Source organism: Nyctereutes procyonoides, unplaced genomic scaffold (genome assembly GCF_905146905.1).
Source record: "Nyctereutes procyonoides isolate TBG_1078 unplaced genomic scaffold, NYPRO_anot_genome, whole genome shotgun sequence".
Lineage (NCBI taxonomy): Eukaryota > Metazoa > Chordata > Mammalia > Carnivora > Canidae > Nyctereutes > Nyctereutes procyonoides.
Genome location: NW_026575151.1, coordinates 10,461,793 through 10,488,928, shown reverse-complemented (window position 1 = coordinate 10,488,928; position 27,136 = coordinate 10,461,793). Strand labels below are relative to the sequence as shown.

Below are 27,136 nucleotides of genomic sequence, written 5' to 3'. Positions count from 1 at the left end.
CCCGGGACACACAGTCATCCCCTGCAGTGCCTGAAGATGGGGTTCATATCACCTCTTAATTATGTTTAGAGTGTATAATTAAAAAATACATTTGGCCATGGGGATATTTCTCTTGTCATTATCTCAAATTCTACTGACAAGACAGTAGTAAATTGTCACACACATAGCCAAGTGGTGCCCTTTCTCTTGGTTTGAAGTGGATTATGTAAACCAGGAGGTGCAATCCACATGAGCCTCCAAATTCCCTACAATTTCCTGGTATTTTGACTCCAATAGCCTTTTTTTTTTTTCCTTTCATTCAACAAATAGGTGGGGGCTGACTACTAGCTACTCCTGATTTGGCCAAATCCTACATTGTATTAATTTTTAAAGGTATTTTGGAATTTGTGAAAGGTCTTCCCAGGTCATGCCTGAAAGACAAACTACTGGTATGTTGGCCTTCCTTCTCAAGGGAAACCTAAGATCTTCATTTCCTGGTCTTGATAGCTTTTATATACTTATGTTATAATATACTTCATATGTCTAGTCTAGCACAAGCCTCATAAGAACAGTTCAGCATCAGGATATTACTAACAGAGATGGTCTTCTAGGCATAATGGAGGGAAGGAGGGGAAATAGTAGGGATCCCTGACCCCTCCCCAGCAAGGTTCGGTAGAGCTGCTGTATGTCAGAGTTTTCTTGGATTGTTGGTTCTTTGCTATGGTTCTCATGTCTTCTCTCATCACTGGTTACCTTCAATACCACAGTTTCTCATTTAAATCTGTAAGAAGGGATCCCTGGGTGGCGCAGCGGTTTGGCGCCTGCCTTTGGCTCAGGGCGCGATCCTGGAGACCCGGGATCGAATCCCACATCGGGCTCCCGGTGCATGGAGCCTGCTTCTCCCTCTGCCTATGTCTCTGCCTCTCTCTCTCTCTCTCTCTCTGTGACTATCATAAATAAATAAATTAAAAAAAAAATAAATCTGTAAGAAACGCATAGAGACCTCTGTAAATAGACTGATGAAGAACACATACATATACAAGCCCATTCCCAATCGCCTTTAGGATACAACACGTACTTCCTTTTAGGGTACTCTAAAATTGGTTCAGCCAGGTCCTGAGTGGCTCTTTTGTATGTTCTTCAAGATCCCACCATCTTGAGCTTTTCTCAGTTACTTGAAGGCATCCTGTTTTGTATCCTGTGAAATTGGGCTGCTGGCTTTTTGCCTAAGCTTTCCCCCTTGTTGGGACCCTTTCCAAACCCTTTCACCACCTTGCCCAGCTTTTCTTGCAGCTAATCCCCATTCAGGGTTCATGGCTCCACCTTCTCCAGAAGGCCTTCCCTGTCTCCTGGACTGAGTGGGGACCCCTGGGACAGACTTACACGGTGCCTTGGTACTTACCCCTTCGCATTTTACAAAATGTTCGTAATGCTCTTGTGGCAGTCTTGCATCTTATTATTCTCCACATTCTCTATTGGCCTGTGACACAGGTCTCAAGTTGGAGAAAACCCTTTTTAAAGCAAGAAGCACAAGTCCACTTTACTGTTGGATTGTTGAATATTCCACTTGGCTGCCTCCAACCTGTTCCTTGGGAAGGGAGGGCAAGGGTAAAGTGAATGGTCTCTCTGCCTCTTCTTCCTCTCCAGATTGAAGGGTTTTTCTGGGCTGGGGTACAGGAATGAGGAGTGTAGGGGTTGTAGTGGTAGTGGAGGGTTTGGGTCTTTTAGCTCCAAGGCACATTCAAGTATGTTTTTTCTTCCATCTTTCATCTGTTCCCTCAGCCCTATAAATTTGGTATCTTTTAGATCTCATTCTGGTAACTTTCTCTGGGAGCACATGATGGCTCATGCTTCCTGGTTCAATGGGGACAGTTATTTACAGTGCATGAGAAAAAACTCACTGGTTGATATCTCAAATTATTGTTTGATAACACATATTTCATATTCAATTATAATTATACATTCAGGGTTATTTTTCTGACCATACTGAAAGCTGTCTGACTATAGTAGACATTTGAACATTTTTGTTGTTTGAAAGTTTTTTTAATGCTTAGCCTCACTTATAGTAAAAGAAATATAAATGTAAACAACAATGTAATTGCAGTTTTCACCAACCAAATTACGATTGTTTTACTACTTTTCAGTTCCTTAGTGCAGGCAGAGTTATGAGGAAACAGTCTCATGAGTGACTCTTGGAAATGTAAACTGGAACTTCCTGGAATGGAATCTGTAATACCTATTAAGAATTTTACTTTTTTTTTTTTTCATGCCTGTAGTGCCTAAAAGTATATGCTCTGGAATCAGTGTGGATGTGACATGTGTGAGCAAATGACTTAACTGCTGAGTCTCCATTTCTTCATCTTTAATAGGGGATGATAACATCAGCTACTTCATCTTTGCAAACTGTGCATGAGATTATGCATTTATAATGATTAGTATATGTTTGATATATATTCTGAGCTCAATAAATATGAGCTATAATAATAATATGAATTGGGCTGTGTTGGTGGTGCAGTCAGTCAAGCGTCTGACTCTTGCTTTCAACTCAGATCATCATCTCAGGCTCATGAGATTGAGCCCCATGTTGGGCTCCATGCTCAGTACAAAGTCTGCATGGGTTTCTCTTTCCCTCTCCCTCAACTCCTGCACTCCCCTAAAATAAATAAAATCTTTACAAAAAAATACAAATTGCATTATTTTTTAAAATTTATTCATGAGAGATGCAGAGAGAGAGAGAGGCAGAGACACAGGCAGAGGGAGAAGCAGGCTCCATGCAGGGATCCTGATGTAGGACTTGATCTCAGGACTCCAGGATCACGCATTGGGCCGAAGGCAGGTGCTAAACTGCTGAGCCACCCAAGGATCCCCTACGAATTGCATTCTTGACAATGTCTTTTGGGAACTAATCTAAAATGCACAGAGGTCTTACCAGGGCCTTAATTATAAAAGTGAACAAATCGGAAGTAAATGTTTAAATACAGTTCACTCTAGAACAGCACAGGTTTGAACTGTTTGGGTCCACTTAAATTGTAGACTTTTTTAAAAATAAATATAGTACAGTACTATAAATGTATTTTCTCTTCCTATGGTTTTCTTAACATTTTCTCTAACTTACTTTATTGTAAAAATACAGTATATAATACATATCACTTATAGAATATTTGTTAATTGACTAGGTTATCAATAGGTTTCCAGTCAATAGTAGGCTAATTGTACTTAACTTTGGGGGAAGCCGAAAGTTATGCATAGATTTCTGACTGTGCAGGGAGTTAGCGCCCCAACCCTTGATTTTTCAAGGGTCAACTGTATATGAAAAATGGTAAATTTCTTGTTTATTTATTCAAGGCTGGGATATTATATAGTTCCTAAAGGGATGTTTACAAAGAGTTCCTAATGATGTATGGAAATGCTGATGGTATTGAGTCAAAAAAATATTATATGACATTTAATATAATCTCATCTATGTAAAAAGTTATGTATGTAAAATTATATAGAAAAAGAACTAAGAGAAAAATATCAATGTTAGTGGTCAGTTACTCTGAAAAGGCTACTTAGGATGGTTTTTATGTTTATTTATACTTTGTAAAAATGTTTTTCATATTTTCTTCCGTGGCTCACTTTGTATTCAGAAAAACAAAATCTCAAGGTTCTTATCTGGGCCACACTCAACCCCTCTTCTGGGCAGAGGCCCCCAGACTTGAGCCTGAAGCTTGCTTACAGGTGGTACCCAGTGGGACTGGCCACTTGTAGCCTGTCCCACCTGGGTTCTGTAGTCTGCTCTAAGGAACTATACTTTTCTGATTATAAGTTAGAACACAGGTAGCAATCCTTAAGCCCTTTTTAGCTCTGATTTCTGGCTTCTTTCCCTGAACATCATTACTCATTTTGAGCTCTCCCAAAGAATTCTCTCCTATGAAGAGATTTTTGACTTCAAGCTCTCAAGACAGAGGTGTTACCTAGGTTTTAGGAATTTATTTTTCTTTTCTGATTGGTTTAAGAAAAGTCAGTCAACCTTCAGATTGTCTTAAGAGCAGGATTTCAGAGCATATTTAAGTGGTCTTCCATTGGGGGCTTGTAAATGAGAGAGTTGGGAAGAGAGGTTGCATGAATGCATTAACATGGGATCACTTAGCTTGTTGTTTTGGAATGAATCTGTTCATAGGGTTGGGTGTTCAGTAAGACTTTTTAAACCATGGATGAATGAATAAGGAATTAATACAGGTCATGAATAAAAAGAGGGAGTCCAACATCCAGACTTGGGTAGTTATAGTCTTGTTTGTAAGGTAAAACTTTAAACTTTCTTGCATTAATGTGATGCTTCGGGCAACCTGCAGTTGATTGTTTTATATCTTCAGGTGTCTTTTATTGATTTCTCTGTGCTTCCAGGTACTCCATCATGCAGTGTGATAGATGTGTCTGGCAATTGATGTGATGCCTTCTTAAGGCTTGAAGGAGGTAATGGAGGCATGAAGAGAAGCAAAGGCCTTGAGTAATTTTGGAGTCTCTAAGACTGCTAAAGTTCTTTCCATTGGCTTCTAGTAGCTGTATACCAAAATACGATGCAAACAGCTCTGTCTAGTCTCTTTAGAGAAAGAGACTCGATTAGGAGGATGGCAGAAGGCGAGGGTTGTAAGGAATCTCTACATGTATCAGGCAGTCAGTGGCGGAGGACAAGGACCTGGCCATGAAGAGCACCAGGGTAAAACTTACTAAAAGAAGACAGGCGCATCAAGGAGGAAGGCAAAGAACAGTGTCATGTTTTGCAGAGATCTCCAGTAGGTTAGGAATTAGAAAAAAAAAAAAAGGAATTAGAGGAAGCCGTTAGATTTGGTCAGAGACCTTCTCAAGGCAATACCACAGCAGACTCCTGGAAGTTGAAAGATCCCAGCAAGCTGTGGAGTTAGGGAGGCAGGGAAGCTGGGTGGTGAAGGTAAGGCAAGAGAGAAAAGCTTTGGAGGCGTTGGTAATGCAGAGACCTGTAATAGCCCTGTAATGCTCTGGTTGAAGTCAAGGGTGAAAAAAAAGATGGGATAAAAGATGCAATAATGCTGAAATAATGTTCTAATAATGTTGAAAACTGGATCAGGAATGTGGGTGGAGGGATTAGCCATTTCATCCTGTGAGAGGAGAAGAAATGAGATAAAAATGGGTAAAGAAAGATGTATTGATGCTGACAGGAAGGAAGGACTTGAAGGTGCTTGTGCTTGAGGGGCTGAATGGAGAAGATAGAATAACCTGGGAGGGGGTGGAGGGTGGTGCCTGGAGATGAGGAGTGAGGGTTTACAAGCAGCTGCCATGAGAGTGGGAAGGGGCATCCATAGCCTAGCTCTAGCTTCCTTTAGAAGTAATTAATGCACATTACACTCGTTTCAGCAGCTTCTAGAGATCCCCAAGATCAGATAGATTCATAAATATTATTGTACCTACAAAGTACTCCAGAGATCTTCTTACTTTCTCTTCAGAGCATCCCCTTGGTGATTATTCTTTTTCATTCCTCTAATTGCACACTAGAGAAAGCTGCAGTTAGATGCAACTAGTTTTTATACCACTGAACACCTGCAGATCTTGTTGATGCATGCCTGAGCCCAGAATTCTCTGTAAGTGCTGGCTTGAAAGAGGAAGAGGCTGCGACTTTTCAAATAATGGAGCCTTAAATCAGAATGTTTTTCAGGTTTCCACCCCTAGCAGGTGCCCACTTATTCAGGTAATCATAAAATATGATCACCACAATTTGAACCAGAAACTTTTGGAGCTTTTTGAATCTCCTCTTTTGCTCCTGGCACTGTGAGGAGGGCACAGAAAAAAGAGAACATTGTGTGGAAACCTTACACTAAGTCGGGAGAAGTAGCCCACTTATCCTCTTGCCCTCAATACAGTCATCGTTTTCCTTTATTATTTCCTGAAGGTCTATAATGAGGATTGATTTGCCTCTTAGGAGATCAAGAATTGCTCCTAATACGAGCAAAAGGCTGCCCATGATGTGAAACTCCCAAAGTTCAGAGAAGGGGCAGGGGCTGTTCATTTATGTGCCCTCTTCATTTTGGGGAGGACACTTTTGGCTCAATTTCTGGAGTTGCTGTCCTGATCCCCAGATGGCTTCTCATGGGGATGAGTGGCACGGGTGTGGGTCTGAGATCCACTTCTGCAGGGAACATGTCTCAGGTGGTCAGCAATTAAAAACTATCACTGAAGGTATAAAGACCTATTTTAACAGATTTCAGAGAACAGGCTGTTCTGTTTTATTGACAAGGATTTTTTAACCTAAATATTACTCAAGATCACAATCTCTTTCTGTAAGACTCTGAACCAAACAAGACATCTCTGGTCCCTGAGTGGTGCATTAGCAAGTGCAAAGAATGCTTTGAATCCTTCAGGGAAAGACAGAAAAGCCTGTGGTTAGAGCTCTAACTTTCCATTTCCTAGGCCTTTATTCCTTTTCCATTTTGGTGGGTAATTCAGGATTTGTGGATTTTCTTCCATCTTTGGGGTAGAGGATGATAAACAAGACTTGAAGGGCAATTACCACTTAAAATGAGGCAGAGGATGTTTTCACCATAATGGGGGGTGCACACAGTCAGGTTCCTGAATGAAAGAATGACTATTATATGGGTGAGAACGAGAGACCAGACAGAGTACCAGATGATTTGTCTTAGAGCTTGAATCACAACTCATACAATAGAGCTTCTGTGAATTATGTATTGGGTCATGAAAATGACTTCTCAGCTGACAACTCTTCTTTGTAACTTTACCTCTATTTGAAGATGAACATTTTCTACCAACTCAGCCCACTCCATATCGACACCTGAGGCTGGTATGCTGACTCTGGAAGGCCAAAGTCCTGGCAAGGCAGCTTGTGGAGGGCACTGCATCCCCCTTAGGAGCACTGTGAATAGGGGCATGCTGGGCTCCAGTTCCCCGAACTCTTGGGGGAAATGTTGGTAGGATTGGCAGTACCATTGCTGTTAGTCTGACAGTTCTATGCTAGCAAGAGTCTATCTGGTGCTGCCCTAGTACTTGAAGGTCGTTCCATTGAAAAGAGATGAAAATTTAATAGCCGTGCCTGGCCTGGCCATTTGCTAAAAACCTCAAACGCCCCGCTTATACAGGTCCCACATCTGTACACCTGTTTCCTGAGGTGTCCTGCCTTTGGGCTACTCTCCCGCCTTCTGCGCTGCCACAAGAGTAGTTGCAATCCCTTCTGCCCTTTGGTGTGGTGCTGAGACCTGGCACACTCACGCTGCCTGTGCCTTCTGTGTGCCCCCCGCCCCTTGCAGACTGCCATCGTCTGTGCCGGCACTGCACCGCTCATCTCCACGATCCCGGCAGCACCTGCCTCCGCTGCCAGAACGCTCGGTACCTGCTGCTCGGTGACCACTGTGTTCCTGATTGCCCTTCCGGATACTACGCTGAGAGAGGAGCTTGTCAAAGTGAGTAAGTGCTGGTCGCAGGACCTGGCGGTGCCTTGTGAGCTTCTCTTTGGGGGCAGTAGTGAGAGAAGATTTGAACTTCCAGAAAGAGAGGGAGAGAGGAGGCAGGAAGCTCGCCATGGGACAGTAAACCAGATCAGCTAATGGTCTCAGTGCGGGCTTTTACTAATGCTTCTTGGGCTGCTTTGGAAAGGAGTTTGGCTACATAGGTTCTCTCTGTGTCTCTTTTCCCTCTGCAGAATGTCACCCCTCCTGCAGAACATGCCAGAGCACAGGACCCTTCTCCTGCACCTCCTGTGATGCCAACTTTGTCCTGTCCCACCTGGGCACCTGCACCACTGCCTGCTTCCCAGGGCACTATCTCGATGACAGCCGTACTTGTCAGCGTAGGTTTTTAAAAATGAACTTTCTCTCCTTTCCTGCTCTTCTGGAGTCATTGAAGGAAATACAGAGTTCTTGCTTCTATAATCTCACTTGATAGCCTTTATCTTTATAAAATAAAGTTAATCAACAAAGGCATATGGATGCCATTAGCAGGTCATAACTCAGACATCAGTCTAAATGGGAAGGCTAGGCTAGGGATCTCCTCTGCAAGTCCCAGCTGCATGATCTTAGGCCAGTCATTTAGCTTCTCTGTTCTCAGGTTTTCTCACTTGAAAAGATAAAAATTGGCCTATTGTATCCTTAGCAATTCAATTCCAAGATCCTGAGCAGGGAGTGGAGCTCGTTCTGGTACACAACCAGCGACCTAAGCACTTGTCTGGATTTAATTTGTTTTCTGTGTGTATTTGTTGAATATTGACAATGTGCAAGGCTTGACATGCTACAAAGCATTCGGTTTCTGTACAAATAATCATTGTTTTGTCTTGCAGGAGAGTTACTTGCATAGATGTCTTATTTCTCAAATAAGTCAAAATATGATTAATTACTTGTGTCAGGCACAAATAAAGAGCTAGGATAAATTAAGGAAAGTGCAAATCTGAGTAGAAAAGAAATTAGAAAATCCTTCACAGATGAAGGAACATTTTTTGAGATGTGCTGAGGTGGCTTACTTTATTTCAGTCACTGAAGTGTCATTTGCAAAAACATTTGTTGTACTTTTTTCCTTTTGAAAATGACAGCTAACAAATACAGTGCTGGTATTTCAATTTTATGTCCTAGGAAGTACCATATTGAAGGAATTGTAGACTGGTTAGGAAGGTGGGCTCTGGACTCTGTGTGACTGAAGTTCAAATCCTACCTGCCACTTACTAGCTTTGTGACCTTGAGCAAGTGAATTAACTGCGAGGCCTTGTGTTTTTGTTTTTTTTTTTTGTTTTGTTTTTTGTTTTTTGTTTTTTTTTTGTCAAAGGGTAATTATAATGGTACCTACATCTAATGCTCTTGCACTTAGCATGGGCCCTAGCACAGAATAAGTATCAGTATAGATTAGTTATTGTTGTTGTCATCATCCTGATCCAGAATGATAGGCAAATCAAGCAGTTAAAGATATTTATTTTTTATAGGTAGAAAGATAGATACTACTATTAGTTTACTGAGATGCTTGCAAAGATTTGCATTTGAAATGAATTTATGTGGAATTCATCATTTTGCATCATCCATTGAGATACCAGGGATAAAAAAAAGAAACAAAAACCTTTTTGGACCCATGAAAAATTTCTTTGCTTTCATAATAAAAACTTTGTTTAGTATATATCGACTGTCTACCAGTATCTGTAGATTCTCTAACATAAGAGACATGAATGAAATACTTGCATGTTCTGTTCAAGAGCAAGAGTGTATTAGTGGAGAAATAGTGACTTAGTGATAAATAGGCTCTTCATAGCAGTGGAATCACAGAAATAAAAGTTCAAAAGAAAAAGTAGAATCTTTTGTATGATGTATAGTTGACAAAAAATGTTGCATTGAAATACTTCTTTCTGAGAAGCTTTTGCCTTGGTGCAAGGAGATCTCCACACAAATGCATTTGTTATGCTACCTCGTAAATAGGATTTCATAGGCTATTTCAGTTAAATTAAGAATCTCCTAGACTTAGTCCTTTGCTAAAGCTTAAGTTTCATTCTTTCAGAGATGAATAAAGCATGCCCTTAAGTTGGGATACTTGAGTTTCTAGTATGTAAAAAAAAAAAAAAAAATCAACAATGTTCCTTTCTAATGCTCATCATTATAGACAATTACAGGCCTGACAATTTTAGAAATGGTACAGTAAAGGGCTTTCAAGGAAATATAACCAGTATTAAGGGGAGGCATTAATAACTATATTATAGAAGAAAGTAAGAGCTGAAGAACTGTCTGGATTCTGGCTACAGAAACGTTTAGAAGTTACATACTCGTTCTAAAATTCAAGAATAATCAGTTGAAGTAGGAACTTTAAAAAAGAGATGATAAATGAAGTTCTCAGTACTTGAATCCATGGTGCTTTAGAGGTGAGGAGGAGAACTCCAGGATGGCCAGATCTGACCTTGTACCCTATGCAGAGATTCTTTCTCACTCCCCCTCAGAGGTTTCTACAGATGAGGAAGGAAGCCAAGTCCATTGGAGGAGGTGGTAGTTGTTTAGATGTTTAGTTCTTGCTCATAGGTCCTAGAACTCCCCTCTGGAGCAATATAGAGTAAGTCTCTTTCCTCATTCACCTGATTGCCTTCCATAGTTTGAAATTAACTATCATTTCCCACTTGCACTTTGCTTCTCCAGGCAAAACTAGAGCCAACAGACTGAGCAGAAATGAATGACCCTCTCTGAGCTGCAGTAGAAAACAGGCCTATTTAAGAGGGAAGGTGGACTTCATAAGCTGTCAGGTCCCTTACCGCTTAATGAATGATAGTTATAGTTCATCTCTGCTTCCCTTACTGGCTTCTGATCCACTTACCACCGTCTTCACTGACCTCTTGGTACTTTCTGGGGTCCGGGACCTCAGAGAACTGCACCTGGGACTCCAGACGTAATCACACCAACCTGATTACTACATGTGTGGTCTGAATATTCTAAGATAGAGAAAATGCTCCTTACCCACATTCCTTTGGAGATGGAAGCTGAGAACCCAAGGGCATTGGTATGTGCAGAACTGCTTTGACTAAGACAAGGTCGTTTGTGGATTGCTTTGGTGAGAGGTGAGGGGTTCAATGAAAGAGGAAGAAGGATTCAGATAGACATGGTGGAAGCTCCTTGCTCCTCGGTGTGACACTGTTGCATCCCTCCAAATCTCCATATAGTCTTCTAACATTTCAAAATTCTTGGCATGAACCCATTTGTTTCGGAAGCCAGTAGAGGGGTTGAATTATACTTTGAGGTTCTAAGATGCAATGAAAGATTGCATAGAAGGATTCAAGAATAAGAAGGTATGCAGACACTTGAGGAAGTAAACGACAGTTATCTTCCTGTCTAAACTGAGACAGTTATCTCAGTTATCTGGCAGGGCATTGTCCTGTCACTCTAAGCTAAGGAATTGGCATTTGGGCTTCATTTGCAGCTGTACATCAAACAGGGAGGTCCAGCTGACATTTAGGTTATATGAAGGTTCTTCAGCTTAAGATTGTGTTTGTTTCTTTAGTAACCATATCACACCTTTAATAAGCTTTTAATCATCTAAAATTCTTGCATCATTTTTTATAGGAACTACCGTTTGAACAGGTCTCCTGTATCCTTTATTTATGCAATTAGTTATAGGAAATAAATGCAGGACTTTAGAGTTTTGCTTATTTCATTGGATTACTTTTAACTTATTGTTCAACTAGCCAAAATTGAGTGTGAGTTGTTCTAGCTGGCGAAATTAGACTATGTGTGTATCTTATTAGGTGTATGTGGCATATGTAGATATTATCAGCATGATTTCTTTGCTTTAATTAAAGTTATTAATAAAAATGTCCATCAAGTAAAAAGTTAAGACTTCATCATAATATTCTACTGAGCGCATTTCTTTTACTAATTACAAAGGTTTACGGATAACTTTTTGAGTATGCATTCAACCATTTTCAAATCCACCTACAACCACTAGACACCACTTCATTTTTGTATTTACAGGTTTATTTTTGAGATTTTTGTCAAATCCTTTGCTAAAATTAAGATATAGCATATGTAAAAATTCTAGCCAAAAAGATGGAAGTTTAATTTCATATAAGTTTCCAAAAATTAAAATACTCTTTTCTAATTATTCTCAAACCATCTGTTTGAAAATCCAGTCTAGAATTCTTCTAAGATCTTTAATTACCAATCTACATATCTAATGAATATTTTATATCAATGACATTTCTTATAGGTGAAATGAGAGGACTTTTTTTTTTTTAACCAGGAGGTAATTTTCTTGCACTGTGCCACACATTTTGATATCCTCTAGATCTAAAATTCTAAAACTCTAGATCATTTTTCCTCTGATATGTACTTGGAGAAAATTTCAGAATGAGGCAGAGATGCTGGTACTTGAATATATAACTACAATATCTGGCTTCTTTTATTTATGTGCAAATGTTTATTAAACATCCACAATATGAAAGATAACTAGTCAGGTGCTAGATACTATTATAAGGAATGAAACAAACCTGGCCTTTGCTTTCATGACGCTTAATAGTTTAAAGGATACAGAAGTTAAATAATCATTTTAATGACAATTATTATGTATGGCATGAATGAAATGTCTAGGGTGCCATAAGAGCAGTGACAGGGAGACTTACTCTAGACTGGAGAGTCAGGGGAGACCTTAAAGAAGTCACTGAAGAATAAGAGTTAAAGACAAGAGACTTGGAGATTATATTGAGAGGATTCAAATATGTGTATTAATATTTCTGGGTGGAAAGAATGGAGGGAGTGATGGAGGAGTAATATTTACAGAAATGGTGGCTGGAAATTTTCTAGGGTTAAAGAAAGATATGAGTTTATTGATGAAAGTATCCTCTGAAACCTGAGCAGTATGAATTAAGAAATTCATTCTTGTGGATACATGGAAAATCGAAGGCAAAGGGGTCAGTTAGCAGGCTATGACAGTAGTCTAGTAGGAGATGATGATGGCTTGGATATATTGGCATGTATGGATGTAGAGAGAATTATAAATTTCTGGGAATTAGGTAGGAAAATTTTAATAAATGGGATCCAATGAGTGATTGGGTTAGGAATGAGAGTAAGGGGGGTTGTCAAGATAGCTCCAAAAATTTCTAGCATAGAAAACTGAGCAGATGCAGAAATGCCAGTTGTTAAGTTAGGAAAGATGGAAGCATGACCAGATTTGGAAATCATCCGTGAGTGCCTGAATTAAGCGGCTACTGAGAATGATAACCGGGTGAATCAGAAAACCAGGCCTCCTTAAAGGTTTTTGCGGCTTAAAACATAGGATTTCCTGAGCTTCACAATAAAGTAGTTGTCTAATTTTAATCTTGGCATCACTCAAAAATGTGACTCCACGTGAACAATAGGGGGCTTGATTCCTTAAGAAGTAAAGTTCAAATACATCTCTGGACTGTCATTCCAGAGATCTTGGAGTAAGTATAAATTCTGTTGCTGAATCACAGGGTAACTTGGATGTGGGATTTCCATTCTTGGATTTATAATTTATCTTCTCTGGAAAATAAGAATAACGTTTTCTGTTTCTGTTGATCACAGGGGAGGGTTATGAGCCACAATTAGAGCATAGGTTGGAGCAGGGCTTTACTCCTTTGTAGCATCTGTCAAGGTTTGATCAGTACTTCAGTATTTGCAATTATAATTATCTGGTCATTTTCTTTTCCTATCTCCTCAGCATGTGATGCTGATTGTAGAAGCTGTGATTCACAGGCCAGCTGTACCTCTTGCCGAGATCCAAACAAGGTCTTGCTCTTTGGGGAATGTCAGTATGAGAGCTGTGCCCCACAGTACTTTCTTGACTTCTCCACCAAGATCTGCAAAGGTAAAGCTCTTCCAGAACTGTGCAATGATTCTTTTCCTCAGTGATCTCCCTGTACTGTAGGTGTCCAATCCTGCACATTGGGAAAATGCTGTCATATGTTTCAACTTTCTCTGATGATAGCAAGAAGTCATCATGTATTATGAATGCATGTATGCAATTTATTTCCTTTTTTTGTATGTACTTTATTAAGAAAATATTTTTGAGCACCCACTATGTGCCAGGTATTGTGCAAGGTTTTAGTAGCTAGACCAGACGTGGCAAACCAGAAATTCAGGTTGTATGTGGTCCAAGACTTAGAGGTTTTTTTTGGCCTCTCTAATGTTACAGTGTTTTAAAATTTTTAATTAATGCATTTTAAAATGTAGAAGACTTCATATACAAAAATTGATATTTTCTGTTTCTTTTGAAAAAGTCAGATGATCTGGCAATACTGGATTTGCATTTCCACAATGCAGCAGTCAGTTGGAGATGAGTAGTGGTTGTCCCTGTTGTGTGTTCAGATCACTACAGTCCCCACCATTCCCTCTTTTATCACACCAGGCCTATTGAGAGATTTACATTACCTTCCTAGGACCTAGAGGCACTTGCATTAAAATTCTAGATTGCTAGAACCTAAGCTTAATGAAGACAGAGATTGGGGTGCTTGGGTGTCTTGGTTAAACATCTGCCTTGGCTCAGGTCATGATCTCAGGGTCTTGGGACCAAGCCCTGCATCATATTCCCCACTCAGCGGGGAGTCTGCTTTTCCCTCTCCCTTGTCCCTCCCCCTGCTCTTGTGCTTTCTCTCTCTCTCAAACGAAGAGATCTTTAAAAAAAGATAGGGGTTGTATCTGATTGTTCATCTCTAACAGACTTAGGTGAGTAAAGACAGTCCTGTGCTTGAGGAGTTTGTAAGGAGGCAATGTCAGAAACCTAGTACCTTGTTTTCTAGTGGTTGGAATTCCTGGGGCTTATGCTTGTTAAATGGCAGTGCTCAGCAAGGAGAACAGAATTTTCCTTGCTTTTCTTCCATTTTCTTCCTCCATCCCTCTATTCCACTTGTCTCTCATCTCTCCAGTTCTGCCCAAAAAGCTGGGGCTCAGATATGAAGGCCAAACATCTGTCAAGTGAGTTTGGGATGTTTTAAGGCTTTGCAAAATTGCATATTCTCCATTCCAAGAGATCCTACTTGTTGTCAACTTAGGTGGGCTCTGTGCTCAAGACCACAGAAGCTTTTATAGTTTTTCCCCTTCCAAACAGTGGTTGTCAATTTGTGGTGAAAAACAAGATTATCACAAATCCTCCATGTTGTAAATGATTTCACAACTATGCTGGCAGTTTTCAAGGCTCTACTTTAGTCATTCTCCCTCAGGACTGATTCAACCAAATAAATGAGTGAGATTAACTTTATAAATCTTCTTGGAAGCCTGTGTACTGTGTACTGTCTTGCACATTTACCTGCTTCTTTGGGACTTAGAAATACTGCATCAAGAAAGAGAAAGGTGACTAATGAGAAGTTTCCTTATTCTCAGCTGGTATGGATGGTGGAGTGAGGGCGCAGAATGTTCTCTGAGAAAAACAGTTGGGCAGCAAAATATTTGTTAATCTGTTACTAGGTGCCAGGCACTGTGCTAACTTCTTTACATTCACCACTTTGTTTAATCTATACAATAGCCTTATGAAATAGATACTATTCTTATCTGTCTTACAGATAAGGAAACTGATGCTCAAATAATTTAAGGAAGGTATATAAGAGATGTAGATAAATAGCGGCTCAGCCATAGCTTCAGTAGAGACTTGGCTGTCTTCAAAACACAAGCACTTAACCATGTGGTATTGTCCCACCTTACATACATGAAGGACTTAGTTTACTAGCTGGAACTTTGGGTCTCAAACATGAATGTCCTGGCTGCAGGAATTGCCTGGGCCTTCAACAACCACAGCAACAGTAACAACCACTATAATAATCATAAGCACAGAAACAACAGTAGTGGCCCTGGCATGCATGTTTCCTTGTGCCCCAGTCCTCAAGACAACATTAATAGTTCTTATGTTGAGCCTAATAATCTGTATACCTAATAATCCTCCTGTCTTATATGGGTGCACATCCAAGGCTGGAACCCATGGGCACATAAGCCTCTTGAAGCCAGGGTCTGCCCACTTTCTACCCACCTTTCAGCACTGTGCTGAAAGGTGCTTATTGATAATATTACATAACATGTAAATGAGTCCATTCTACTGCTTTAAGGAGATCTTGTTATTTCTGTAAGCCCTTTCTTCCTGGACAGTTGCTTCATGTGCCTTTTAATTCTAACATCATTGGTTCTTTCTGTTGGGTGGGTCAGCACCTGATTTTTGAGAAGTAGAGAATCAAGCAGCCGGTGATGGTGGAGGCAGCAGATGCATTCCTGGTTGAGTCTCTGACATCCCCTTACCTACAGAGCATTTGGACGAGGTCCAGATTAGGTTTGTGGAGGCAAATTGGCCCCTCCCTGTAATAGAGCAGGCTTTGCATGAAGACACCATGGCACAGGAATAAAGAACTCTGAGGCACATGGAATAATATTAAGTTAATCTGGCTCCTCAGCAGCCCTGCTGACAAACAGGCTCTGCACAGGCATGGAGTGATCCTTGTACATGCCCGTGTCTAACATAATTAGGAAACACTAAACCTCAGAGAGGAGTTCAGGCTCCTACAAGCAGAAACCTCGTTAGAGCTCATTTATCTGACATCTCATGTTGTCCTCACTTTACCCCTTGTCACTGCAGATGGTGTCCTCATAATTTAGTTGCTGGGACTGAGGGTGGACAGATGAAGGTGATCTAACATGGACTTCCTTTCTAGAGTGTGATTGGAGTTGCAATGCGTGCAGCGGACCCCTGAGGACAGACTGCCTGCAGTGCATGGATGGCTACGTTCTCCAGGGCGGAGCCTGTGTGGAGCAGTGCTCACCATCCTTCTACAGGGACTTGGGTCTCTGCAAAAGTAAGTGTCTATAGTCCCTGCTCTGTTCTCATCCACACTTAAGCCTTCTCCAATTTTTACTGTTCTGACAAGGAGTCTTTGGCAAATTTCCTTTCTGGCTTTTTTTTTTTAATTTTATTTATTTTTTCATGACAGACACAGGGAGAGGGGGTGGGCAGAGACACAGGCAGAGGGAGAAGCCGGCTCCATGCAGGGAGCCTGACATGGGACTCGATTCTGGGTCTCCAGGATCACACTCCAGGCTGAAGGCAGTGCTAAACCACTGGGCCACCGGGGATGCCCTTCTTTCTGGCTTTTTATCCAATTTCTGGCTTCTTTCCTAAGAGCTTTTCTTCGTTGTAGTAAAAATGCCCCCTCTCTGCTCCTCCCATGCCCAAACATGATATTTTCTAAAACTTGAGGTCAGTGGGGTAATCTTGGGGGTATATGGCCTCACAAACAGGTATGTTTGATGACTTTTGGATCTCCTGGAGCATTGAACAGTCCTGTCCTCTGGATGGGGAGGTATTATACATGATGGACCATATTATTCCGCCATCTGTCTCCCGAAGGCCTGCATGTACCAGATGTCTTACCACCATCCTTCTAAGAAGTCCCACTCCCTTCAGCCTTGATTTAACATCACAAAATCTTCGGACCTCAAAATGCCCTGCAAGTGCACAGATGGCACTCCTGGGAACATGTTGGGGAGACTTTAATAACTGACTGGGTGAGCCAGGAAAGATGGACACTTGAGTGAGGCAAGAGAACCATGGACTAATTAATAATAATGATAATGGCTAGTAACTGTAGCTTCTAGGTTTGCCTAGTATTTTCCATTTACCTTGATCTTTGTCCAGCAAGCTGGGAGGGACAGTATGTGTCCACTCTCATTTTATAGGAGAGAGCATCAAGGCTCAGAGAAGTTGAATCTCTGATCCTAAATCACCCTGTTGGTAAGTAGAGTAGTCGCAACCAGAAGCCTGGCTCCTGACTCCTCATAAGGGCCAGGAACCCCTTCCCTTGGAAAGCTGTACTGTTCTGTTGATTTGATTTTTGTCCATTAGGCTGTGGCAACCACTGTCTCCGGTGCCAAGGTCCCCATGAGTGCACTCGCTGTGAAGGGCCATTTCTCCTGTTGGAAGGCCAGTGTGTCCAGGAATGTGGGAAGGGGTACTTTGCAGACCATGTAAATCGCCAATGCACAGGTAACTTGGAGACTGTTCTGAGTCCTCTGGAAGAAAAATAAGGGCCACAAGTATATCAAGTGTGTTGATTCTCAGGTAACAAAGGAGAATCTGGATGAGAAGTAGAATGGAAACACAGGGAGCTAGGCCTAAGAAACTGATGGCTTCCCATGCACATCTGCCAAGTGCTGGTTAAATAGAATATAAAGTGCAGGCCAATAATTCTCTTGCATAAATCAGTGTTGTCCCTTAGGTCTTTATGGAAATGAGGCCAGTATTTTATGGAATGTGAGGCTTATGTTGAACTAAGAGCAGATACTCTTATTGATATGGGCATAGAATTTTCAGTGTGTAAACTAAATTACTGATGACCCTATTATTGGCCTAATATCCTTGAAGAGCAGGATTTCTGAGGACAATTTGGTGAGATGCATTGAACTTTTATTATTAAAGTTCAACCCAAAGTTTTAGTCTCCTTGTCTGTTGGGATATCCACGAGAGTTTCCTCAATTGGTTCTCATCATTTCCATTAAAACTTAATATCATATGCCCCACTTTGAAGAAAACCTGACACTTAAATAAAGCCATGACCCCTGCATGGCATTTTACATTTCACAAAATTCCTCCATCTGCATTATCTCATTTAATATTCACAATGACTTGGTGGTAAAAACACAGCAGACATTTTGAATCCTGTTTCACAAGTGAAAAAAAAAAAAAGAAAGACAATGGCTTGAGAATATTAATCAAGGCAACATAAAGTCAGATATTCAACCCAAGTTTTCTGATTCCAATTCAGGGCCTTTATAGTATATACCACTTCTCTATAATAACATCTTGATTAAGGAAGCAGAAAAATTAGGCAGTAAACACTCGATTTATGAAAGATTATTATTAATTTGACCCAAAGAAATAAACCTATGGTCCTTTTTTTATATTTTATTTTTTAAAGATTTTATTTATTTATTAGTGAGAGACACACACAGAGAGAAGGCAGAGACATAAGCAGAGGGAGAAGCAGGCTCCATGCAGGGAGCCCGATGTGGGACTCGATCCCCAGACTCCAGGATCATGCCCTGAGCCAAAGGCAGACGCTCAACCGCTGAGCCATCCAGGCATCCTTCCTATGGTCCTTTAATGAGCTTACTCTCCTCGTGCATTTAAAATAATAATAATAATAATAATAATAATAATAATAATAATAGAGTAGCAGTGGTATTAGTAGTGTAGCTGAGGCCTTTTATATGCCAGGCAGTGTTCTAGTCTCTTCACATCATAACACATCCTCCCAACAGTTATTTGCATTAGGTGCTGTTACTATCTCCATTTTTAATAAGAGAAAATCACACCATAGATCATTAAAGGAACTTGCCCAGAGCGGACAGCTGGTAAGTGGTAGAGGAGGAATGGTACCGAGAAAGGGCCTGTGCTCTTAATCATTTTAAACCACCTCTCTTACAAGTCATTATGTTTAACTTTTTAAATAATCCATTTATGTGCAACATTTTCACATCACAGTGCATAAAACAAAGATGCTCTGCTGTATTCACTTTCCTTCTGAGGATAGATCTGCTCCCTGTGAAATTCTAGAGGAATTCCTTTTGCTGTAGTTGGGGGTCCTATGTTGCTTGTGCTGTCATGTCACTCTTTATTTCTCTGTCATTGGTGGACCTCACTGGTGACTATGCCTTTGGTGTGCCTCACTTACCGTGTCCTTTCTTTGACAGTCTGCCCCCGGGCATGCTTGCAGTGCAGCCGCCAGGACCAATGTCATCTCTGTGACTATGGGTTCTTTTTGAAGAGTGGCCTTTGTATTTCCAACTGCATTCCTGGCTTCTCTGCCCATTCTAATGAAACATGTACTGGTAAGTGCTTCTTGTCAGATGTTGTGGTGTAGGAACCTATAATTTCTCCATGCAGAGACTGAGTCTGTAGATACAATTAGCTCATGTGATGTAAAATTCAGTCTCATTGTGGGAATGTTAACGAATAAGGGATTATTTATAGGACATGGACATTGGAGAAACTCAGCTTCTAAGATCTTTGGGAAAAAGAAACAATCTGTCCTTTAAAAATAACAACTATCAGAAGTTATGTTTCTGAACTACAGATATGTTGTAGAAAATTACATATATACATATAGATATAATTTATTATATAAATATATAATATATTTATTATATGTAAATAATATTTATATATACATGTATATAATTTATTATATATAATTTATATAATTATATACATATATATAATTTACATAATTATATACATATATAATTTACATATATATATATATAAACTTGTAGAGCTAATTATGCCAGGTGTCAATGGTGCATATTTTGTGGACATACTGGAGATAAATTGCAAATAAGTAACGAGTAGTGTGAGAAGCCTGCCCCATTAAGGTCACACATTTAAAGCAAATAGATTTCAAAAAATAAAATAAAATAAAATAAAAAAATAAAGCAAATAGATTTCAAGTCACTCTCCCATTAAGAGTAAGGTGATGTATTAAGGGAATGGAGCTAGCCTTCTCCAACACATTAATGGATAAATCACCTTAAACAACAAAAGCGAAGCAAATTTAAATTCACTCTTAATTTTGAATTCCCAAGTTTTATAGATGAATGAACCTTGAGAGTTATACTATAGTTGAGCATTCCTCAGCTTTTGAGTGTCCTTCTCAATAATGTGAGGCATATTTTAACACCCACAGTCAATCACATTTTCTGTCTTTAAATTCCTGACCTCTAAAGATATTAAGACTTCCCACGGGAAAAAGATATATTTGGCTTATTTTATTGGGATCCTTCTGGAAACCCCAAGTACATGAGAATCAGCCTACTCCTCTTGGGACATATTACAAGTCAACTTGTGAAAATGAATTTCATTTTCATTAGAGTATCTTAGAGTGAAAGTAGTCCCCTTGAAATTTGTCATTCCCAAACTGTCCTGACTGACCTACTTGTAGAAGGAAACACTAGCAATGAAATCCAGGCAAAACAGCTTGTAGGAGACAGGATGAATTTCACATCATGATCGGATATTCATCCATCAGATGTTTCCTATGGACAAAGATGGTAAAATTTTAAAACAAAGTGGGTATACTTCATATGAATTCTGAATATAAGTCACTGATAATCATACTGTTTGAGCAAATGATATCAGACCCTTGCTTTTTTTCTTACCCTTAATGGGTCTGATGGTCAGATGTGATCAAAGTATTAGGTTAGGACTGTGGTTCCCAACTTGGAAGTCCATTAGGGTTGCCTGAGGAGCTTGTAAAATCAATAAGGTTCCCACTCCAGAACATCTAAGTCAGAATCTCTGATGGTGGAGTTTAAGTGTCAGTACTGTTTTAAAAGGGTCCTATATGATTATTTATTATTATTATTGAGATATAATTCACATACCATAGAATTCACTCTTTAACATATACAATTCTGTGGCTTTTAGCATATTCACAGGGTTAAGGAATCATCACCACTCTCTAATTCCAGGACATTCTATTCTTCCAAAAAGAAATTCAGTAACCATTAACAGTTTCTATGCTTGCCCCAGTCTGTGGCAGTCATTGATCAATGTTCTGTTTCTGTGGGGTTTAGCTCTTCTAGACGTTTCACATAAATGGAATCATACAATATGTGGCCTTTTATGTCTGGCTTTTTTCACTTGGCAATAATATTTTCAAGGTTCCTCTACATTGGAACACTTATCACTAACTACATCTTTTCTTTTTACAGTTGAATAATATTCCATTGTATGAATATACCGTATTTTGTTTATTCATTCCCCAATTAATGGACATTTGGGTTGTTTTCACCTTTAGGCTATTATCTATAACTGCTATGAACATTTACGTACACGTTTTTATATGGACATATGTGTTTAGTTCTCTTGGGTATATGCCTATGAGTAGAATTATTGGATCATAGGGTAGCTCTATGTTTAATTGTTTGAGGAACTGCCAAACTGCACCATTTTACATTCCCACCAGCAATGTGTAAGATTTCTAATTCCTCCACATCCTCAGGAATAAGTTTTATTGCCCTTCATAGTGACTGTGAGGTGGTATCACATTATGGTTTTGAGTGACATTGAGCACCTTTTCATGTACTTATTGGCCTTTGTATATCTTCTTTGGAAAAATGCCTATTCAAACTCTGCCTATTTTTGAATTAGGTTACTTGTCTTTTATTGAATTGTAAGATTTTTTTATATATATTTTGGATACAAGTCTCTTTTCAGATATATAATTTGCAACTATTTTCTCCCACTCTATGGATTGTCCTTTTCACTTTCTTACCAGTGTCCTTTGAAGTATCTTGGTCCAATTTATCTATTTTTTCTTTTGTCATGCATGCCTTTTGTGTCATATCTAAGAAAGCATTGCCTAATTTAAGATCTCATACACAGGGCAGCCCTGGTGGCTCAGTGGTTTAGCGCCACCTTCGGCCCAGAGCATGATCCTGGAGACCGGGGGTTGAGTCCCACATTGGGCTCCCTGCATGGAGCCTGCTTCTCTCTCTGCCTGTGCCTCTGCCTGTCTGTCTGTCTGTCTGTCTCTCTCATGAAAAAATTAAAAAAAATTTTTTTAAAGATTTTATACTATATTTTCTTCTAGAAATTTACATTTTAACCTTGAGAATCTGTTATTTTCATATGCACTCAGGGTGAGAATCACTGGATTAGAAGGAGGCTTATGGTGCACAATAGCCTAGAGTCTCATTTCTGAACAAACATTACGAGTCTATTTATTTACAAAAAATACCCTTATTAGTGAATGAACCGAATCTGATCTTTGGACTCGTATGTTTTCTAGGCAAAATATATACTCCTAGTCTTCATGTGAATGGTTCTCTCACCCTTGCAATTGGTTCAATGAAGCCACTGGATTTTCCCCTTCTGAATGTCCAAGACCAGGATGGCAGGATGGAAGACCTCCAGTTCCATGTTGTGAGCACTCCCACCAATGGTCAGCTAGTGCTCTCGAGGAATGGAAGAGAAGTTCAGCTTGACAAGGCTGGCCATTTTAGCTGGAAGGATGTGAATGAGAAAAAAGTACGTTTTGTGCACAGCAAAGAAAAACCCAGGTGAGTCAGTGTTCTGTTGTTCTCCTCCTGCCTCCTTTCAGTGCTCTGCACCCCTTCCCATCTTCTTAATAGCTATCCTTTCTCTTCTGGGGAAGATCAATACTCCACAAATGCCACCACTTTCAGATGCCTGTCATCATTTTACTGTAATTGCTCCGAGAGTATGCTTCTGTTATAGTCATTTTCATTTTATCACGTAATTATGGGTAATTCTCTGATGTGACAGGAAAGTTCCTTGTACAATTACTCAGTATTTTCGGCCCAGCAAAAAAACAAAACTGGTTATCTATGTAGATTGCTACAGCTGCTTCTTTCACATCAGGGTGATATACTAGGAGTGAGCAGTGGCTATAAGACGTTGCACATACTTTTCCAAGTGTTATATGGTTCCTTGAATTCCAGAGTTGGAGGGAGGCTAAGAGTCACAACTTTTTATTATCCACTTTATAAGATTAATTGTGGTTAATTTTTAAGCCTGCTCCAGTTTTCCTCTGATGCCTAGCACACTCTTGGCTGTCTTCCTCACTCCAGCTGACATATGCTTCAGGAATGCAATTGAATGTTAACACTAACCCAAGCAAATAGAGTCATATAATTAGCAGACTAAATCTGCTAAACTGAAATCAGAGAATGTACCCCAAAGATTAGCCTTGTGGATTATCCTTTACCCAGCTCTGCTTCATTGGTGCAGATAATTCAGGGTAGATTCTAGTGTTAGCAATGGGTTGAAATATTTACAGTGAATATTTTCTACCATCACCACTAGAGAATTTTTTTTTTAAGGTTTGGGCTAGGAGATAGGTGAGGAGAAAAGAGATGGCACTTTCCCTATTGCAGTTGAGAGCCAGAACCTCAAAACATCATCCTATAGGAATAAGAACAACTGATATTTACTGAGTGCTGACTACGACCCAGGCATTGTATTAAACACTTCATGTGAACTATGTATATTTATGTTCCTGGGGTATAGTTAGGGAAACAGCCTTCAGAGTATAAGCAAAGCCAAGTGTCCAATCCCTGGCTCTCTGACTCCACAACCCATGCCTTTAGCCACTATATTTCTGCCTCTTTAGTAATACTAAGAATAATGGGCATGCTTCCATCCTCAAGGGGCAAAAGATCTTGTCACAGAGACATGTTGCTACAGAGGTGGAGCTTAAAACTCTGGCATCTGATACCATAGAATCAAGCTTCAGATTTATGCTCCAAATCCTGCATTCATTTTGCTTCAAGTGTAGTTCTTAATTGTTTGCATCACAGGCATGCACACACACACACACACCCCACAGGCCTCAATACCTGTAGTCCTTTACCTTGGAATCTTGTGAACAGTGGATAAAGTTTGTAAAGGCTCTAAGACAACCAAAGCTATTCCTCTTGTCTATTTCACCTCTTTAATCTCTCATCACCTGTTCTCTTCCAGTCAGCTTTGTATCCCTAAACAGGACAAAGAATGGTGACTCTTTTGCAGGGAATTCTTTCAGTACTCCCTTTTATCTTGGGGTACCCATTTTAGAATCGGAATTTCTTTATATAGAAATGTAAACAAAAAAATCTTTATCTAGAAATTTAAACAAAAAAAAGAATAGGAAAATAAGATTGGTGGTGATTCATGAAAATAGAAAATTCTGGAGGGTAAGATGTTGGAAGAGTAGGGGTCCTCAACTCACCTGGCCCCACAAACTTACCTAGATAACTGTCAAAACATTCTGAAGATCTATGAATTTGACCTGAGATTTAAAGAAAGAATAGCTGGAATGCTACAGAGAATAAAATAAGAATAAAGTGGGGAAGGGGAACTACAAGTAGCTGGGCTGAGCGGTGAAAGCCTCCAGGGCAGAAAAGCCCAGCCGTAGAGAAGCAGGAAAATCTGCACCGGAGTTTTCCCTGGTGGAAAAGTGCTTAGCAGAGAAATTGGGCAGAATCGCAGGAGGGACAGTGAAGCCTCAAGATTCCCGGAGTCACTATAAGAGGAGGGACACTGGGGGGAAAGTGCACCACAAACCGGGATCCAATATGGGTAAAGTTCTGGAGTGGAGCAGCCCTCCAGGGCATTTGGGAGAAGCCAGTCAGTTAGGCAGGCCAGCTCTGGATGGAGGTGGCTGTGCCCCGTTCTCTTCGGGAGAGGTGGCCCCCCGGGAGTGCAGGTCCAATGGCACAGGACCCTGGATCCCAGGGCAGCCAAGTGGACAAAGCCAGTGATCCTGCATTCCCCCTGGGACAGGTGGAAGCGGGGAAGGCACAGGACAGTGAGGACTCTCCTGCTGCTGGGCGCACCCTAACTGTGCAGATCAGCGCACCTGCACTGCCCCGGGAGGACTCTCCTGCTGCTGGGCGCACCCTAACTGTGCAGATCAGCGCACCTGCACTGCCCCGGGAGCATCTGGGCCAGTGCAGACTGGGAGACTGCTGTTAGTTACTCACAGGAAGCTCAACTCCAGGGTGGAGATCTGGCTACTGCAATTGTTGGTTTTCCTTCTTGTTTCACCTTGGGTGGGGTAGGGCTGCCAGGGAACAGAGGCCTCATGGGATCAACAGCTCCCACTGAGCCCGGCACCTGACAAGGGGTGGGGCATCTCCGCCCAGGCACACACACCTGAGAATCAGCACAGCAGGCCCCTTCTCCAGAAGATCAGCTGAAAGAACAAGGGAAGAGCAAGTTTATTGACCAAGCAGTGCTGGAAAGCTCCAGGACTGAGGGAAAATAGTATATAGAAATAGAGGGACCTTTTTTTTTTCCTTTTTCCATTATGACTCATTCTTATATGAGACTAAAAATTTCCAGTATTTTTTCTCTTTTCCCACCTTAACGACAATATTTTATCAGCTCTTCATTTTTAAGTTTTTTCCTTTTTGACTTTCATATTTCTACAATTACATGTCTAAGATATATTTTTCACTTCTGCATTCCCTTCAACGTATTCAATTTAATTTTGGTAGATAGATACACGGGTTTTTGTTTTTTCTCCCTTTTTTTGTTTTACAATGGTGGAAGTTAGTACTTTCTAAAACACGACCAACATACACCTAGAACCAAATGGAACATCGTGTTGGTTCATTCTGTGAGATTATATTCTCTCTTCATTCCCATTCTGCCCCCCTTCTTTTAAATTATTTGTTTTTGTGCTCAATGTTGGGGCTTTCGATAAGTATTGCTGGTTTATATAAATTTGGGATTGAGCACCTTCTACCGTACAGAACAAAATACACTCAGAACCAAGAGGATCACCCTCTGGGACACCTCAGGTAGACTACAGTCTCTCTCCACTACCACTTCCTCACCACCACCATCCCCACCCCCCCTTTTTTTTCTTTTTCTTTTACTTCTTTTTTTCTTTTTCTTTTTTCTTCTTCTTCATTTTTGGCTTTTTATTTTTGCTACTTTGTTTTAAAATTTGTTTTTTACTTTAGTGGTCCTTTTTTTTTTTGTTCTGTTCTTCTTTTTCTTTTATTTTCTGGTCTCCGACCTCTTCAGAATCATCTAGGGTGTATTTTAATTAGGTCGTGATTGATATTTTTGACTCAGCCCACTGATATAGCCACTCTGGACTGGACAAAATCACTAGAAGGAAGAATTCACCACAAAAGAAAGAAACGGAAATAATACTCTCTGCCAAAGAGTTATAGAATTTGAATTTCAATACGATGTCAGAAATTCAATTCAGAATTACAATTATAAAGCTACTGGTGGCTCTGGAAAAAAGCATAAATGGCTATAGAGACTTCATTACTGCAGAATTGAGATCTAATCAGGCCAAAATTAAAAATAGATTAAATGAGATGCAATCCAAGCTGGATGTTCTAACGGCTAGGGCTAATGAGATGGAAGAGAGAGTGAATGATATAAAAGACAAGTTGATGGTAAGGAAGGAAGCTGAGGAAAAAAGAAAAACAAGAGCCCATGAAGAAAGACTGAGGGAAATAATAATAGCTTGAGAAGGAAGAATATATGTCTAATTGGGGTTCCAGAAGAGGCTGAGAGAGAGAGAGGACCACAAAGTATATTTGAGCAAATCATAGCTGAGGACTTCCCTAATCTGGGGAAGGAAACAGGCATTCAGATCCAAGAGATAAAGAGGACACCACCCCCAAAAAATCAATAAAAACCATTCAACACCTTAACATTTAATGGTGAAACTTGCAAATTTCAAAAGTAAAGAGAAAATTCTTAACACAGCTTAAGACCAGAGATTCTTAACTTATATGGGGAGAATTATATTAACAGCAGACCTCTCCACAGAGACCTGGCTGGCCAGAGAGGACTGGCAGATATATTCAGGGTCCTAAATGAGAAGAACATGCAGCCAAGAATATTTTATCCAGCAAGGCTGTCATTCAGAATAGAAGGAAAGATAAAGAGCTTCCAGAATAGAAACTGAAAGAATATGTGACCACCTAACTGGCTTTGCAAGAAACATTAAGCGGGACCCTGTAAAAGAAAGAGGGAGCCCAAAGAAATAATCCACAAAAACAGGGACTGATGACACTAAATTCATATCTTTCAATAGTTACTCTGAACATGAATGGGCTAAATGATCTCATCAAAAGACACAGGGTATCAGACTGGATAAAAAAGCAAGACCCATCTATATGCTATCTACAAGAGACTCATTTTAGACGTAAGGACACCT

The 27,136-nt window shown here is 40.2% G+C and overlaps 1 protein-coding gene across 3 annotated transcripts in view; it reads left to right on the top strand.

Moving 5' to 3' along the window:
• Positions 1-27,136, top strand: part of FRAS1 (Fraser extracellular matrix complex subunit 1) — a 437,262-nt gene that overhangs the window by 247,746 nt on the left and 162,380 nt on the right. For all 3 annotated transcript variants that reach the window (XM_055313090.1, XM_055313089.1, XM_055313088.1), the window contains exons 21-27: positions 7,254-7,406; positions 7,646-7,792; positions 13,132-13,278; positions 16,103-16,243; positions 17,290-17,430; positions 19,137-19,274; positions 22,235-22,505. In XM_055313090.1, the coding sequence (XP_055169065.1) occupies positions 7,254-7,406; positions 7,646-7,792; positions 13,132-13,278; positions 16,103-16,243; positions 17,290-17,430; positions 19,137-19,274; positions 22,235-22,505 (1,138 nt within the window). The remainder of the gene's footprint in view (positions 1-7,253; positions 7,407-7,645; positions 7,793-13,131; positions 13,279-16,102; positions 16,244-17,289; positions 17,431-19,136; positions 19,275-22,234; positions 22,506-27,136) is intronic.